This window comes from Pelobates fuscus, chromosome 4 (assembly GCF_036172605.1).
Source record: "Pelobates fuscus isolate aPelFus1 chromosome 4, aPelFus1.pri, whole genome shotgun sequence".
Taxonomy (NCBI): Eukaryota; Metazoa; Chordata; class Amphibia; order Anura; family Pelobatidae; genus Pelobates; species Pelobates fuscus.
The window spans coordinates 318,723,909-318,742,112 of record NC_086320.1 but is presented as its reverse complement, the minus strand read 5'-3'; the positions used below and the strand labels follow the sequence as shown (position 1 = coordinate 318,742,112).

Below are 18,204 nucleotides of genomic sequence, written 5' to 3'. Positions count from 1 at the left end.
TTTAACCACACAGAATGCAATAGCAAAACTAATTATAATATATATGTAAAGAGCACAGTTAAATCACAGTTAAATCACAGCTATATGCTTTATTTTCTTTAATGATTGCTACATCCCCATTTTTTTATGTATCTGTAAGTAGCATGTATCCTGGGTCTAAACAAGTCATGTAAAAGGGGGAGATCTCTGAACTTTGAGACAAGGATAGGTTTTATGTGGAAGGAAAACAAAGGATTTATGTATTATCAAAAATGAGAGTTATCTAGGATAGATAGATAGATAGACAGACAGACAGAGATAGAGAGAGAAAGAGAGAGAGAGATAGACAAAGAGAGAGAGAGATAGACAGACAGACAGAGATAGAGAGAGAAAGAGAGAGAGAGATATACAGGCAGACAGACAGACAGACAGATAGAGAAAGATAGATAGATAGATAGATAGATAGATAGATAGACAGCCAGCCAAAGTGATAGACAGAAAACTACATACATATACAAATAAACACATACAAAAGGAGTGTAAAAAGAGAATATAGTTATTTTACAAAGACCATTACATTACAAGTAGGACTGAGATCAATATCAATATAATAAAAAGAACATGGGTTAAAAAGGGAGAGGGAGTAAAGAGGGGTAGTGAGAGATACAATAACATGGATAAAGTAAGAGAAAGATCTATGGAGAGACATGATCAGAGAGAGAGAGCGAGAGAGAAATAGATTGGAGAAGAAAGAGACACAGAAAGACAGAGGCAAAAAGCGATAATGGAAGAGATAGACCATGGAATGTATTCACCAAACAACGTGTTGTGTTTACTTGAAACCCTACCAGATTTTTATAGGCCAAAAGAACTGAGCTAGTGGGAGCATCTCCTATTTTACTGTAAGTTCTGTTGTTTGTGTGTTTGTTTTTACAACCTATTTTGAGCTATATTTTGCTAATCATTTCTAACAACTCCAGTTCAATGTAATGGACTGATCCATTGTAGAACAAACACTGAAACTTGCAAATAAAAACAAATAAGTGAATATAAAATCTAGCATATGCAGGGGAGAGGCAGAGAAAGAGAAAGACAGAAAGTAGAAACAAGGAAGAAGAGAAAATTCGTTAAATAATTAACTGAGAAGCTTTCACGTGTCAAGTTGAGAATGGTGGCCTGTTGGGTGTGTAATTTTGTGGCATTGGTTTCAGAGATAATAAGAGGGGGATATAGATGACATAAAGCTCTAAACAACACAGCTACACAGAAACAGAAAGGCTTGGCTTCACAATGCTTCAAAATGCTGCAATGTCTCTTTGTTAGAATTGGAGCTCCACCTTCCATACTGCTACATTAATAATACATAGGGGGGCAAGAGCCCCCCGTTTGTTGAGTGAGATAACAAAAAACTAAGCACATATACCCAACACACTATCCTGTTTGCATTACAGTCTTGTGGTTTTCATGCATTTTAACTTTTTTTTTTTTTACATATATATATATTGAAAATGCAAAAGCAGATACAATGTAAATAGATTTTATGTGTTTAATTTTCAAATCTGATTCAAACAAATCAAAAGTTGTAACATCAGGATCTGAGAGGATTAGATTATGTTTTGCCATAAACCCCCCCCCCCCCCCCCCCCAAAAAAAAAAAAACCCAACAAGAACAAACAAAAACCAAAAACATTTATACTGACACTAACAAAATAACCTAAACAATACAAAGGGCAACAAAACTTATTTTACCTGGGCTCAGTCTCCTGATTTATAGCGAATATTATAACAAGGATGGAATAATTAGTATTGTGACTGTAAGGCAGAAATTTACAGAAAATTGGATTTCTCATCTTACATGGAATTCTACCCTAAAGGTCAAGGGTTTGAGGGTCAGCTTGCATCTCTAAAAAAAACAATCAATAGACAGAATCCGTGTCCTCTCTGTGAACCCTGGTTGCCTTAGAAAAGGGCAGACAATGTGAGAGGGTAAAGAACAGGCACACAAATCTTAGGACTAAAATGAAATATATCAGGAATTAAAGTACATTGGGTCAGTAACCATTTTCATGATTATAGACACGTTTGCAGTGAATACATAAACACACAGACAAACAAACAAACACATGCATAAATCCAAGTAAATGACTTTACCTTAGTTTTCATGGGACATCAGGATTTATCCTTCAATTTCACAGAGAACATGTTTAACTGCTGCATATAATGTTGACCCATCAGTGATAGCTGCATTTTTCGAAGCCATTTCAGCCCACTTCCACAGACATTGTTTTCCAAAGGAAATCCTCCAAAGTTCTGGTAAAGTACAAATATGTTATCAACAGAGCAACTATTGTTGGCAAATATTACAATGTTAATAGAATACAATAACACGTTTAGCACATTAAAAGTTGTCATTAGCTCTCAGACAATATGGAAAAGTGTGTAGCTACACAGATGGCTCTCCCCATGAAAATCTAGCTAACTATAAAGTAAAAGCTGATAGCAACTTATTAGAAACTTGAGCAGACAAACTTAAAATGAGAATCTCATTGTTCCATCACGAAATCCTAATTTAACTTGCCTTGTAATCATTGTATTTACTGTAACGACAATGTATCCACACACGTTTATTGAATAAGAGTTCTCACTAGGACAGAAATGTAATATTAATTGAGTTTCTCCCTGTTAGACTGCCTATCTGTTATCAGTTTATAAAAGGAACACCAACTATATTTTCAAATGCCTAAATAAAAAAATAAAAAATAATAATAAAATAATAATAATAAAAATAAATTAATATATATATATATATATATATATATATATGTATAAAATTATATATATATTTATAATGAAAATATAAACATATAATTATATATATATATATATATATATATATATATATATATATATTATTATTATTTTTTTATATATATATATATACTTTCTGAAATATATTTTCAAAAAGGGCATCCACATTAATATTGTTAATACTTAATACCCTACAACTACCCCTCCTAAATATTAGGTGCTTAGAATTTACGTTAAGGTGAGTAAAGGTTCAAAATATTTAGTTTTTTATCTAACCATATCGTCAACGTTTGTTTTTATCCCAATCTTTACTAAGTTAAAGAATATATCACCGTGTTTCAGTGGAGGTTTGAATGCATAAATGAGATACAATTTAAGTACTCTCCCAAAACAGTTTTTTGCAGGTTTTTGAAAACTTTAATTTTCACAGAATAATCTTCGGTACTGCCAGAAGTTAGCACCACAATATACAGCACAAAATCCACAATATGTATAACGCATACTGTATCTACACTATGTCATCGCCTTTCAGACGATCAAAGGCCTTCTACCGTAATGCTAAGATTCTAGAGACATGTCAAACACATATTGGCCTCAGATAAGCAACTAAGCAAGAGACAACAATTTTGTGTCTAACATAAATGCAATTACTCTGACCAATATTTACAAGTCCAACATCTTAATGTCCGTAGGTGAGCAGTTCCAAAGGCCATTAAATAAATCATAAAAAAAGTTTGGTTTCTTAAATACCCACAACTATTTAAAATAATAATAATAATAAAAAAAAAGTATAATACAATTAAATGGCCCATATAATTCTTACATAGCATTTCATAGACGTATTTGTGTTCTTTTGTATTTTGTATACAAAATAGTTCGTTACCTATGTAGCCACTCAACAATATGTCAATATTCATATACACATATACCCCTTAGTTATATTATATGGAGACAATGACTTAAATAGCACAACAATAAAAAAAAAAAAAAAAAAAAAACATTGCAAGTCTCAGTTGAATTCCTTAATTAAGTGAACATTTGTCCTGGTGTCTATCCAACTCTAGCAAGGAGATTTTTCCCCCCTCCACAGTCATTTGGTCCAAATGATTACCAGCAATAGGAATAATACAATCAAGGATTATAATAAAGGGTCAGTTGGCCCATCTGTGTGCTGAAGACCCTGTACTTTGGTCAGCTGACTGGAAGATGGTGGGTTTGCAGAACGCATCTTGGTATTGGGCAATTTGTGATCTTTCTTCCATTTCATCCTTCTGTTTTGAAACCATATTTTGACTTGACGCTCAGAGAGACACAATGTATGTGCTATTTCAATACGCCTTCGTCTGGTAAGGTAACGGTTAAAGTGAAACTCCTTTTCCAATTCTAATACTTGCTGTCTGGTGTATGCAGTCCGAGACCTTTTGGGCTCCCCTCCAGTGTAATTTGTAGAAACTAACCAAAAAAAAAAAAAAAGAAAAGAAAAAAAGAAACAAAATAGAAGATAATCATTCGTTAATGACTGGACACCTTTGTTCAGTTGAGCTACATACAGTCTGAAATGAAAGTGATTCACATGCTTCTGACAAAAGGAAAACAACAGAAAGCCATAAAATATGTTGATGGGGCTTGGGGGATACTGAAAACATCAAAGGCACATGGCCCAGTGTCATTGGTAGGGCAATTACATTTATGTGATCTGTAATTACTTTCTAAGCAGATTGACTCTAATAAATCTACTAGTTTAAAGACACTTTGCTATTAAAGTGTGGCTCTCTGCTCCCATGGCCAACTCACAACCCACCTCACCCCCGCCCCCCCTCCCCTATGGCATGGTGTATGGTGAAACTGGTGGTGGTGGTGGTGGTGGTGGCGGTAGTGGTGCTATCTCACCTGTGTTCACATGGATCTTCTTCATCCAAGGGTAAACCACTGGCTCTTTGCACTTGAGCCCTGGAGCAGTTTTGTCAGTGTGGATGGGGTCACCACCAGGCACAGCCATAGCCTCACAGTGCTGGGGTGGCTGCCTGAGGACGTGGCTCTGGAGGAGTGCTGAGGCTGCTGGTGGTGGTGGTGCTGGTGGCTGTCCATGTGTCTTGGCTGTGATTCCATCCGGGAGGGAGCCGGGCTCGTGGCTGGGGGTGATGTGGTTGTATCCATAGCTGGTCTCAGGGTAGGTACCCGGACCCTGGTACAGAGCTTCGGGAGGAGCCTCATAGCCGGGCTCCCTCGGCCGCTCGTAGTACTCGGGAGACTGGCTGTGCAAGTAGTTGTTTTGGGCATACTCTTCGCAGGGTGGGAATTTGGGCTCGATGTAGTTGGAGTTTATCAAAAACGAACTCATGGCCATTAATTTGTGGAAGGGCAACAAAAAAATACTAATTTTTCTCGCGTTGTCGTTTTTCTGTTCTGCTCAGAACCCTCCTACTGCCTGTCAAGTGTGCAAAGTTAGCAGGGCACGTGACCCAGCGGGCCAATCACAGCGCTCCCCTGGACCCCGGATAAGGAAACACAAGGATGATAAATGCTGTGGCAGCCAGATCCTCATATACTTAACTGGAGCCTCTGGATCATCCTCACTATTAAATTACAGCCAGAGGTTCAAGGGGGGGGGGGGGGGGGGGGGGATACACACACACACACAAAAAAACACATTAATATATATATAATAAGGGAAAACATAGCTATGGGTCAATAACATAAATGCTAATATAAAGTAGCAATCACAATGATCATAACAGCTATAGGCAGAGAAGCAAACATGAACTAAGCCATCAGTCATATAGAAATCTAATCCACTAGTCAGGCAACCCATACATGCATACATGAACTGGGGAGGGAGGGGTCCCTATTAGACAAGGAGTGGATCCTTAATGATTCTATAATGGAATCCTAGAGAACAGTTTCGTGCTTGGGCTGATAACACATTCTGTCTTCTCAAAGTAAGATACCAGAAGCCAAAAGCGTTGTGGGGGAGGGGGAGCAAAGGACAAATACAGTAATGCTTTATGGCTGTTATGTGTAGTCATTAGGTGGTTGGGAGAGAAAGTCACTAGATCTTCAAGTCTTTCTATGTAACAGGAATCCTCTGGAACATTTGTCTGTACCTGAGATTTCTTTTTGTTGCTGTTTTTTTTTTTTTTTTTTTTTTTAAAGAAAATCCATAATCAAGTCTTATACAAATACAAGGCGTTTGAAAACCAAGCTCCACAGGTTATGTTTTGATAAATATTGCTGAGGTCATTCACCTTGAATAAGGGAAAGTGTTGCCTGTGGCATACTTTGTAGAAGCACACCCAATAAAATGTAACATTTGTTTATTTGATTGTTTCTTTTGTAGACAATGGCAAAAGCACAATCGATGTGTTTGGCAATATCAGTGCAGCTAATATGTCATGTCTGAAGTTTAAATTTGCACAATGGATTGAAGGGCAGAGCTTAGATCTGTACCCTGCGAGCTAAATATTTCAAAATATGTCACCCAGTCTCTACAGCACATTACTTGGTCAAATGAATAGTACTTTACCTTAACTGAGTAAATATTACTTTTACTATCTTCATCAGTCTGGTAACAAGGGGATCAGGTACCCGAGAAGTTGTTTTTTTCATGAATGCTAATTTTTTTGACAGCAACAAACGGCCTGTGAGTTAGCACTCTCCAAAGTAAGGGAGGCTTGTGTAACCCTGCAATAAATTCCACAATGCATGAATTAGTTATCTTCCTTTTTCATGCTAGGAGGATTACATGTTCAGATGAAAGCAAAATCAGTTTGAGACATCCCATATGCTGCAAGAGACAACCAAAAATAATTGTGCACATATGCGTTTTGGGGTTATCTTAAAATGCAAGGGCTACTTACTTTTGCTTTGGTATTATAGTCATATAACCTTGGCTTTTAAAGCAAGGCACTCATGATTAGCTGTAGGGTGGATAAAAAGTACACACACACAAAACCTCTACATTTGCACAAGTATGTATTTACACATAAAATAAATATAACATTTTATTTCGGGGGATTTAAGAAGACAGGCAAACTATGAGCAGTTTTCTGACAGCTGAACTTATAGACTCGTTTAGCAAGAATACAAAAATCTTTTAAATAAACTGCTTTGTGAAATGGGAAGGCAGAGTATATTTAGAACATTCCAGTGTTCAGAGCATGTATGTAAACTATTTATAGACAGTGAAAAGACATGCAAACGATTACTCTGTATCATTATGGTAAAGCCACTACAGGCCACTTTTGTGTTAAGGAAAACCCTGGATTTCGGTGTGTAATAATTTATGAGGTATATTATTTACATTAATTTATATGACAGATAGATAGATAGATAGATAGATAAAGAGAGAGAGAGAGAGAGAGAGAGAGAGAGAGAGAGATAGATAGATAGATAGATAGATAGATAGATAGATAGATAGAGAATGGATATTGATCTTGCTATGTGAAGCATAGATGCCACAGATGGTGCATTATATTTAAGTAATATTAATTTACATTCTACTGTGAAGACAGTATTTTATTAAAAATCAATTATTTGTGCTATCTGCTGTTCTTCGATGTTGATGAAATAACTGAGACAAAATATAAGTAAATATATATTTTGTTTTTTAAATAAATAACTGAATGTACTAATGAATAGATTTAAAGAGACAGCGAAGTTTGGGTGTTAATAACCTTAAATTTTGCATAAAATCTCTTTCTGTGAAGAGCACGTGTTTTCTGGGAGACTTTAACACGCTGAACCATTTAGAAATGGCATTTGCAGCTGTATTAAATAAAATATTATTAAGGTTAACAAGAAGAGAGAGTGTGTGAGACTGTGAGGACTGAGGTTAGAAATTGGATTATTTGGGGCAATAAAACCATCAAACAGTAAAATAACTGTGGGGGATTATAAAGAACCCTAGATGGCCACACAGGGCAGTATACTCTGCAAAGCAAAACTCTGGTTACTCCTATACGATATATATTTCCTTTTAATATGTTTGTATAAACACAAAATTCACATCATAAATAAATGCCTGTTTACTCCAACGTTCTATTGCAAAAATTGTGTTTTTTTTAACCATTTGTGCTTAATTCTTTATTTCTTTTTATTTTTTTACACCTTCACAGTGATGGTTCTCGTTTTATTGCTGCCTTAAAAACACACAGAGGTCACGATTTCACAAAACTGGGGTGATCCTGCCTTTCTTGTGGGGTGTTAACTCCTTATTACAAAATACAGTTTCAGAAGGCCTTTGTGCGGTTTATCTTGCTTCGACAAAAATGTATCTTGCAGACCAACATCTAAACATTGCACTGCAAGATTTGTTGTTATCTCAGATTGTATTAAACAACGAGATCAGACCTTCAGAAAACATTGATATCTTGATTTTTACAGAAACCAGATCCCCTTTAATTAAAAAACAAAACAAAAAACACATAATTTATATTTTAACTGTTGTTTTATTGTTAACATTTACATTTTTAGTTTATTGCGGCATCTGTGTTTCTCTACCCTCTGAAATTATTGCAACAAAAAGAAAAGTGAATTTAAACAAAGATCTTACCTATATGCCAGGAATATCCCCAAATCCAGACTTCTCGTGCATGTCCGCCTTTGTTAGACATTTGATTTTTATCTGCAAAAAAATAATAATAATAAATACAAAGTAAACTAAAACTGAAAAAAAAACAATGCCTGTGCTTACAATGAAATACTATCGATGGTTCTGATCGCTGGTGTTTGTCAATCGTTTAAAATATTCTAGATTTCTGTATATTTTTCGTTCTGTTATTTCGGTTTTCTACATACATCGTGCACATTTCTTGCATCAAGGAGCCCACAGCTCGTTCAAGTGACCGAGAAGTGACACCGTGTGCATTTTTATTTCGTATTAATCTTCCCCATTGACAGTCTTTGTTAAGTAAGGAGGATTGCAGTTCACCAGGCGACATTTTCATATTAGTTAGACTCGATGACCTGAAGTTCACCTCAGCCTTGGACTTAACTTTTTTCTGAAAGGTCCACCAAGTGTTTTTAAGACAGCAGGGTGTTTCTACCATGTCACCTCTCCTGACAGAAAATTAAGAATAAACAATATAAAAAGTACACATTAGAGAGGTTATGAAATGTATCACTCTTGGTGATTGGAAGCCCATGTATGCCCAAGTGACCTCATTGAGGAAGATAGCTGGTAGGGGGGCATGGACCAGACCCTGTAAGTGTTTAGTTTGTTACACTATTGCAATATTAAACACGGTATAAGGGCTTTTCATTAAAATTCACCATCCAGGCTACTCAAAAATGCCTCGAATTCCCTTCATTATAGAAAATCTGGAAGCATTTATTTCGTGATTAATGGACATCTGCGGAGGCCAGGGAATAAAACAAGTAATTTATCTTCAAAACAAACAAAAAAAAAAAACCACAACAAAATACACAAAGTACTCTAACATTTTTACGTTACATATACAACAAAAAATATAAATGATCGATTTAGAATTGCTTTTAAAATGTAATGTTTATATCAGTTGAAAATATCCTTTTTTCTTGGGACAATAGATTTTTATTCTATACATTTCGTGAATATGATTTTTACATGACTTTCCTTTTAGAACATATATGTTGTGTCTTAATAAAGGTGATATTGACCATCTCTTCTCTTTCCTTAACTCATAGGCTGGTTTATATCTTACATTTGGAGAAAAAACAATATTTGCAAATAAAATTCTGTTTGGTGAAACGTAAATCTATGATCTCTAAATATGAATATGTTTTATTTGTTTTAGCAAATAAACCTCAATACATAATTTTATCATAATTCATGGCATGTTTGAAATTGAATATTATATTAATATTCCCAGAAACTCCATTCCTGACTCAGATTGATGTTCGATTTGGAAATCAAATTTATTTATTTAAAAAAAAAAATTATATTGCACTATATAGAGTTAAATAAAAAATAAACTTGCTCATATTGATCAATCTCATTCCATCTGCAAACGAAAATGGGGCCATATTGCTGGAAAGCCTGTGATCTCTTATTTTAGAAAACAAGTTTTATGTCTACCTTCTACAAATAGAACAATTTCATTCAAGCCATGTAGCTGATAGCTCATGTTGAAATACGATTGAAGCTATTGAAAAGACTCATTTTTCTAGCCTTGCATTTGTAATTAAGGTCACACAACCGCTGGAGTTCACCAGGAGTACAATCCTGGTTGCCAGTGTACCTAAAGCACGTTTTATCTATTGTACTGATGACCAAGATCTCCACTATAACATTGACATCAAACTTAGGCTGAATAGATGACTTAGACTAGCGCAAAGTGTAAACTTTTGACCTTTAACTTTTTGACTTGCAGTTGTACCATTGAATCCATGAACATACAAAACCCTTCAGTTTAAAGAGATTTTTTTTTACCTGTTTACCACTCTATCTGTTTGATCAAACACAGATCTCCAACCCTGAAAAATCTATCTTTACACTGTTACAAAATTACCATCAAGCATACACAGACATTCACAAGCTGCCTATGAACAAGGACTTTTAAACAAAAAAAATATTAAAAAAAAGGAACAATAACCTTCTTGGATGTATCTGCTTCCCCTAATTAACATGAAATCTGTAAACTGAGCCCAGGCATAAACATTCAAATGGTAAACCAATCTTAGCTGATTATTCCTGCATTTCATTTACTTTAATATACTTGCATGGTAAAAGGCAGTACTTTTGTTAAAATAATAATAATAAAAAAAAATAAAAAAAAAGCTTGCATAGGCAACTGTGTTGTCGATGAACTTGGTCTAAAGCGAGCTCTGCTGGTGAGTTGTAGGGTTTGCAGATTTATCTTTTCTGCATTTACTTAACCTGGCAGTGAACTGGGGGAGCTGCGATTTGTTAAGCCTTGACAGTCTTCACCTTAAGCAGGGCTGTCTCACAGAATCGCAATTGTTTGAACAGCAACGTTGAGTAAATATTATTTTCAAAGGGCAAAAAAGCTGAAAACGTTACACAAAAGCAACTTAAAGCATGCCATTTGATAATAGATAGATAGATATATGGATAGATAGATACATGTTTTTAATATAATTGATACATTAATGTGCATTAAAAACCGCCAGACAGCAATAAACAATGTAACAGGAAAAGTGTATTAAAAAAATAATAATTCATAAATAGACTATTAGCAATATATAATGATCTGGCTGATTAGCAATGTTTAGAAATTGATTTTTCTTCCTTATATTCTTTTTTCTTTCTCTCTCTCTCTCTCTCCCCCTCTCTCTCTCCCTCTCTCTCTCTGTTTAATGCATTATTTTTAGACAGTATTTAATAAAGAAGTTTATGCCAAGTTTAACCCTGATTACAACCAAACCTGTATGTAACACATTGTTCTGGCACTCAGATGGGTTAAAAGTGGTCACACGCCATTCTTAAAAAGACAGGACATGAAATATGATAGTGCTTAGTGATGTATAGGAAATGATAACAAGTTTACTTTTGGGATGTTTTTGTCACAGTTACATTGTAAGAAGTGCTGTGGAAATAAAGTAACATAGTATAAGAGTGCCCCCAGAGTGTATTAATGTCATACCTAGGATTTCATTCACATTAACAAAGTTTATTTAATTCATTGTTTATGTAGTTTTCATAGATGATGGGGCAGAGTTATGGTGTGGTGATTTAAGCTAATTTGGCTGAATAGTCTTTGTTGTAACTGTAGATTTTTCCCAGGTCTCTAGTGCGTTCTAAATATTACAAACCGGTTCTTAAATCCTGATAACTCACTGTTTAGTGAACAGCTCCCTATTTTGGATCAATGAGTATAATTAAATTGAAATATGCATTTGCAATCTGAGGTACTTCAATATATATAGTACACATAAGTCTGCGTATTATACAATTACAAATAGCACCGAGATTTATACATATGGGGTCTGCTAACTAAACAGAGAATTGTAGTTCGTTGATAAATGAATTAAGACATACGGTATAGGCCACAATAACCGAATTGCAAAACAATCTCCAATTCGCACGAATTTCGTCTGTTTGGATTCCATTATAGCGTTCTTTATATAATGGACTTTTTACAAAATTCATCATGTAAACTATATTTTTTTAAATAATTATGAAGCTAGATTGAGATAAGTAATAGAAATGTTTGTTTTGCAATGCTTAAATACTAAAAATAAATATTTTAGAACCCCAGAACAATTGGTGGCGTTCCAGAACTACATTTTAAATATGACGTATGCACACCTGGATGTGATATAAATAAAATAAAACAATGAATTGTATTATACGTGAAAAAAGTCTTTCCTTACACAAGCGTGAACTTTTAGGTTACAGCTGTACAATAGACATGTGCTTTGCTTACAGACAAATCCTGATGTGAGATGTAATCTTTGTATTGTCAGAACATTAAAAATGAAAACACAAAAAATAAAATAAAATAAAATCACAATATTTTCTGCAATACACGTTAGAGATGTTCAGGGTCTTTCTGGATCTATGTATGCAGTGAGATTGCTATAAAGAACTTATATTATCACATTGATTGAAAACAGACCCCATTGCCTGAACTACTAGAGGTAATCTGGGGGCTTACACAGCTTTTTGGTTTTGGTTGAAGGCAAATGCAAGTGGATGACCCTGTTGGAACCATATTGGTCTTTGAAAAGGGAAAAAGCACAATGCCACTTGGTCAGTTATATTGTGGGTCATATTTTATGTTAATTTGGGGTGTTTGATCACAAAGAGAACCAAGACTTGGGCAGGAAGCCTTCAATGAACCAAATGTTTTTCTCTGTCACCTATAAAGGTTTACAGCTTGTTTGAACTCTTGTCCTCACACCACCAGTACAAATAGCCCGTGAGGATACAAACAGCTTGCTAGAATAATTAGGATGTATGGCTCAAATGGTTATTCTACCTGGGCTTAAGAAAAGTTAAAGAATATTGTTAGGTATTATGGCAAATCACAAGGATGAAAATGTAGCTTCAATACACCATATTTCCAAATAATTTCCCCCCAAGTCAGGCAAATGAAACTAAGGAAACTAAGGACCCCCTTCTGCCCCCAAAAGAACCCCCTCCTCCCCCCCTTCACCCCCTTATTTTAGCACTGGCTCTCAAAGGCTAAACTAAAATCCGGTCAGAAAGTTCATTGCTAACTAATCACACTGCAGTGTGAACTCAGCTATGGACTGAAACACAGTGTTTAGTTAAACACAGCTGGGGCCTATCCAGATTCCATTCTAAGCCAGAAATGGGAAAACTCTGAGCATATCTTTAGGATATTTGGACGTGTTTGTTTTTTTCAATATCATTTGCTGCTTGGAACAGCTGCCTTTCAAATGACCCACTTTCGTTTTTTTGGGGGGGGCAGATAAGAATCTTGTTGTACTGACTACGTATATTGTAAGGTAAATACTGATCTTATGAAGCACTTCAGGAAACCTGCTAATCTGTTTGCCATAAACATCTCTTCAGATTCATCTCAAATCGTGCATTAAGAGCAAAGTCACTTAGAACAAACCATGTGCCTTGATGGGACTGGACCAAAATACTTTTAAACTGTCCACAATTCAAAAAAAGCAAAAAAACTACTAATTGGATAATTTAGTTTAGAGCCCAACTGGGCATTATTGCTAATTTCATTTTGTACAAGTAAGGCCAGTAAAATTAATTAAGAATGGGCCTTATTGTTAATAATTATTTCTCCAAATAAATTGCAGTGCTAATTGTTAACTTACTAAATACATGCATAAACACAAATAAATAAATACATATATACTTACACACAGATATACATATATAAACACATACACATACACACAGCAAATACCAAAAAAAATATATAAGGACATGAAGAAAACTTACCTTTCTTTGTAGTGTGACAGATACCAGGTTTAGAATATCTGAAGTGGAAATACTATACTAATATTTAATAGGTGCTGTCTGCCAGCCTTACGTGTCCTGCTAAAATCCAAATGATGTCCAGGATCAGTGAGATTATATGATATGTGGTATATAATCGTGGATGTCTACTCCCCAAAACCATAAAACTTAGTTTAATAGCACCACGTGACTTTTTTATAGCCAGTGAGCCTATCTGTCTGTGCTATGGACGATTTTACGATCCTAATTCATAGACAAAACCCTATTCATTTGGCATCCAAATGTCACATAGCCGGAACTAGGGCTTATAAAGTTTACTGTCATATAACTTAGGCCAGGCAAGAATGTAAGCACTTAGCAAAGGGTTTCCTTTCACTTGCATTACATACAGGCTGAGGAGTTACACGTCCAAGGTAAGTGCATCTTTTAAAAGGCTTGGGAGGGTTAGGTGTGCTGGTGAAATTTGGGCATGATTGGTGAAATTTCTGATCATTACAGAAGTATATTAAAACAAAGCCTCTGGGTTATACTAATACAATTAAGCAGAGTCCCCAATTATATTATAAGTGATTTTACAGTTACACTTTGCAAAGTAACCCTAATTCTCCCCCCATATGAGACATTAGGCTTCTATAACACCTATATAATATATACATTTTAAATACTGAATACTAATCGTGCCATTGGCCTTCTATCTAACTTTTACAAAGCAATACAGTTATCCATCAATCAACATGCACACAATAAAAAACAAGTTATAATCCCATTCTTCTCAGATAAGCAAAAACAAAAAGGATCATTAGAAAGTTTATGTTTTCATTTATTTTATTTAATGTTTTTTTTTTTTATTGTTTTGATTTTTTACTTGTTTCCAGTCATGTGTATTTTTTTCTCCTTCATTTTTATTTTTTTTTTTAAAAAGGAATTAAAACAAGTACAAAAAAAGTTTTAACAACTGCTCAAACAGCCAAGCTAGGACTAAATCATTAGCTTTATGAACAAAACACATATTAACATACATTAAGCTGCGACCACAGCCACTTTAAGGGGTCGTGCAGAGATTCACTGTATACAAAGGCACAGATAGGACAGACTGCTTGTGGTAACAGTTTCTGAAACATCATTTTTAACTACTCACCACACGATCACAAGATAAATTGGATTGAACAAGTCACCTCTACAACATAGTTATTTTCACTGGAATTATAGGTAGTTTCATGAAATTTTGGCTAGACGTTTTTTTTAATAGGCATTCAGACGTATTCACACTGTACGAACATATACCGATTTTGCAAATCCAATGCAACACTGAACAATTGTAATATTAAACATTTTTTTTACAGTTACTTCAAGTAACAGAGAGCGCTTTACATACTCAAATAATTTAAAACATTTACATTTCAAGACATGGCAAAAAAAAAAAAAAAAAAAACAACCAAAAACATTTACATAAAGCATTTTTTTTTTGTTATTTTTTTTTTCTTCTGATCCTTAGCTATTTCACCCAGATAAAAAGCTCATGGCTAGAATTGGGGTTGGGGGACAAGAACATGAGTAAGTGGGTAGGGGGGTTGCTTCACAGAAGTCACAAGGAAGAGTTCTAGAAAGTCGTGTTAACAATATACATGTTAGCTAATACTAAATCAGTACTTTTCATTGATTTGATTTTTTTTAGGGGCGAAAAGCCCCCCCAGCAGCAGCCATGCTCATGCTTTTCAATTTGTTGTCCTTTTTCCACTTCATCCTTCTGTTCTGAAACCAGATTTTAATTTGTCTCTCAGAGAGGCAAAGAGCATGTGCTATTTCAATTCTCCTTCTGCGTGTCAGGTACCTATTGAAGTGAAATTCTTTCTCCAACTCCAGAGTTTGATAGCGAGTATAAGCTGTTCTGGCTCTTTTTCCCTCTGGACCCCCTATGTTATCTGGAAAAAAAATAAATCATAAATTAAAAGCCCAAACCAGGAAAGATTTGAGGAGAGATATAAAAGGAAAATAGGGGACAAAGTTAAGGCAAAATTCATATTTTTAAACATTTTTGACACCCCATGATAAGAGTTATACATGTCCAATTTTTGGGGGGTAACTGTGATTTTTATTCTTTACTATGCCTGTGTTTGGCAGTACTATATAAACACCCCAATGATGTAGCTAAAACGATATACATTTTTCATGAAGATATTTAAACAGGCTATGTGAGTTGACACTGTTTTGGCTTCTAATTTTAGTGCAATCTTCAATTATGCATTATCAATGTCGTAAATCAGACTTTAATTAGAAAGTATCCCATTGAAGTATTTTACTAAAATTACTGACAGTCACACATTGACATCCTCCTCCCAACCTTTCCTTTAATTTCAAAAAATAAAATTACATTTTCTTTTAAACCTGATATATTTAACATTTGCCAAATACCCCCTTCAACTTGTTTCTTTACACATTGTGAAGTCCCCCCTACTCCCAAATAAAATATCTAAACATTGAAAATCCAAGGACAACTTTGACACCTCCTCCTCACCCTATCAATACACACACTTATAGCCTTATTCAATATTTATTAATCACAAGAAAAGAGGGGAAGGAGGAAGGGGTGGGGGGTGGAAATAAAATCATACACAAAAAAATATATATTTTTTTTAGTATTATTTACCATGGCTTATGTGCAGTTTTCTCATCCAAGGGTAGATCTGGGGTTGGACTGATGTAGCTGGGCTTTGGCCATTCTGTGAACTTGTCTGGTCGCTGCTGGCTGGTGTGTCATCTTCAGCACCAGATGAAGAAGCCCCCAGCCCTTCTCTGTTTATGTGAGTGTTGTTGCTATTGCTGATATTGCTGCTGACAGTGTTCGAATTGTTGCTGCTGTTGCTGCTGTTGTTGTTGCCACTGTTGCCGTTTGAGTTTGTTATAGAGTTTTTGACTCCTGGGTGACTCTCGCTGACAGCCGAATTGGCCACAGCAGTGCAAGGGATTGGGTCAGGTGGAGGAGAGTGTGAGGAGGTTGCAGGTTGGTTGTACCTCGCCTCAGTGGTGGAGGCAGCATTGGGTGGGTAACTCCTTGCTCTGTCATTGGCACTAAAGTGGTTGTTAGCTGATCTCCCCACGCTAAGGTCCATGCCATTGTAGCCGTATCCATACCTGCTGGAATGCATGGTCGCCGATTCCCTGTATTGCTCGCTCACCGAGCTGTGATCTCCATAATTATGTAACTGGTAGTCCGGGCCATTTGGATAGCGACCGCAAAATGAGTTTACAAAATACGAGCTCATTTGTTTTTTGATGTGTGTGCTTGATTTGTGGTTCTTGGTCGTTTTGTGCGTCTATAGCACCCTTTGCACAATTTATGATGAATTATGGAAATGACTGGGACATGTACTTGGTTCCCTCCTACGTAGGCACCCAAATATGGGGTACGACTTGGCATCACGTGCTTTTGTTGTCCAGTCGTAAATCCTTCCATGATGACCTCTAGAGGTAAACTGGTGTACTGGTGAAGAGGGAGCTGGGAGGCTGCAACGTGGGAGCGAGCGTGTGGGCGCGAGCCCGCCTCTCGCTGGAGAACTTCGCGCAGACTCGAGCGCCACCACCTGGCCAGCCGCGTGGTACTGCAAGCCTTTTGCAGCCAGCATTGGGACTGAGTTTGGCAGAACTGGGGTCGAATTGAGGTTACATCCCATTACAGTAAATTATTGCATCCCCCCCCCCACCCCCCTCTCTCTCACAGTTCCCATTAGTGAATACCAAATGTACCGGCTCTCAGACAGCTCACAGTTCACAAACTAGCACATTAATACCGAAATATTGGACAAAAAGGGTGCAGCTTTAACATTGTCTTTCAAAAAGCAAATGTTTCCATCAATATATATATATATATATATATATATATATATATATATATCACTCTATTTTATCCGCAATGTTTGTATTCACTAACGCATTTCCTCTAAAACTGTCCACACATTTGCATTGTCAGCGGTCGATATCCATAGGAAGAGGCGATACTGTGAGCGCTAATTTTGTCAGAGCCATTGTAAGAGACCGCTATATATGTCAACACGACTTTGGGGTTATTTTGTATTTCCACAGCTTTTTAAAATAACCCCCTTTTTAAATAAAACATCGTATAAAAGGCCACTGTTCCCATTAAACATTAGGGTGGGTGCATTTCCTTATGTTTTATATATATGTTTAAAATAGCAGGAAATAGCACCGAACCTTTTGTCTGGGCTAAAAGATATTTGCAGGATCTAAATATATTTGTTTCGACATTAAAATCAACACAATTTAACTCAAATGGATATCTACCTAACAAAACCTGTAAATGTTGTAGTTTGCAAGGTGCACCTATATGTCCATATATTAGATAGAAACAAGCAGTCACACAGTGTGCATTTCTCGTATTAAATATCACACAGAAATTGTTGCTTTTCAGATACCGTTAGAAATATTCACTGCCTTTCAAACTCTATTGTAAATCAAGAATGGTCGGAGTTGACATGCACATTTTGTCCAGAGTCTGGGAATAACAGGATGGC

General features: G+C 35.8%; 3 protein-coding genes across 4 annotated transcripts in view; all 3 read right to left on the bottom strand.

Moving 5' to 3' along the window:
- Window positions 1-18,204, bottom strand: part of HOXA3 (homeobox A3) — a 43,208-nt gene that overhangs the window by 17,760 nt on the left and 7,244 nt on the right. The window contains exons 1-4 of one of the 2 annotated variants that reach the window (XM_063452344.1): window positions 8,584-8,630; window positions 8,339-8,410; window positions 6,311-6,468; window positions 2,131-2,289 (exon numbers count right to left, since the gene is read on the bottom strand). The gene's annotated coding sequence lies outside the window, so the exon portion shown is untranslated. Of the gene's footprint in view, window positions 1-2,130; window positions 2,290-6,310; window positions 6,469-8,338; window positions 8,411-8,583; window positions 8,631-18,204 lie in introns of those variants that run through there. The other variant, XM_063452343.1, reaches the window with a different exon arrangement.
- HOXA4 (homeobox A4) lies at window positions 2,954-5,368 on the bottom strand. Its single transcript, XM_063452341.1, has 2 exons — window positions 4,678-5,368; window positions 2,954-4,239 (listed from the first exon to the last, which is right to left on the bottom strand). The coding sequence occupies exons 1-2, from the start codon at window positions 5,132-5,134 to the stop codon at window positions 3,926-3,928; spliced, it is 771 nt and encodes a 256-aa protein (XP_063308411.1). The 5' UTR covers window positions 5,135-5,368; the 3' UTR covers window positions 2,954-3,925.
- On the bottom strand, window positions 14,552-17,494 carry HOXA5 (homeobox A5). The gene is given in 4 exon segments (XM_063452342.1): window positions 14,552-15,597; window positions 16,323-16,948; window positions 16,950-17,002; window positions 17,004-17,494. Coding segments are annotated over 4 exon segments (1,056 nt in total). The 5' UTR covers window positions 17,130-17,494; the 3' UTR covers window positions 14,552-15,346.

Excerpts from the sequence above, each read along its gene's own strand:
- HOXA4 (XM_063452341.1), bottom strand. The coding sequence starts at position 5,134 with ATGGCCATGAGTTCGTTTTTGATAAACTCCAACTACATCGAGCCCAAA. Across the intron at positions 4,240-4,677 it reads GAAGATCCATGTGAACACAG|TTTCTACAAATTACACTGGA; the intron begins GTGAGATAGCAC and ends TTTTTTGGTTAG.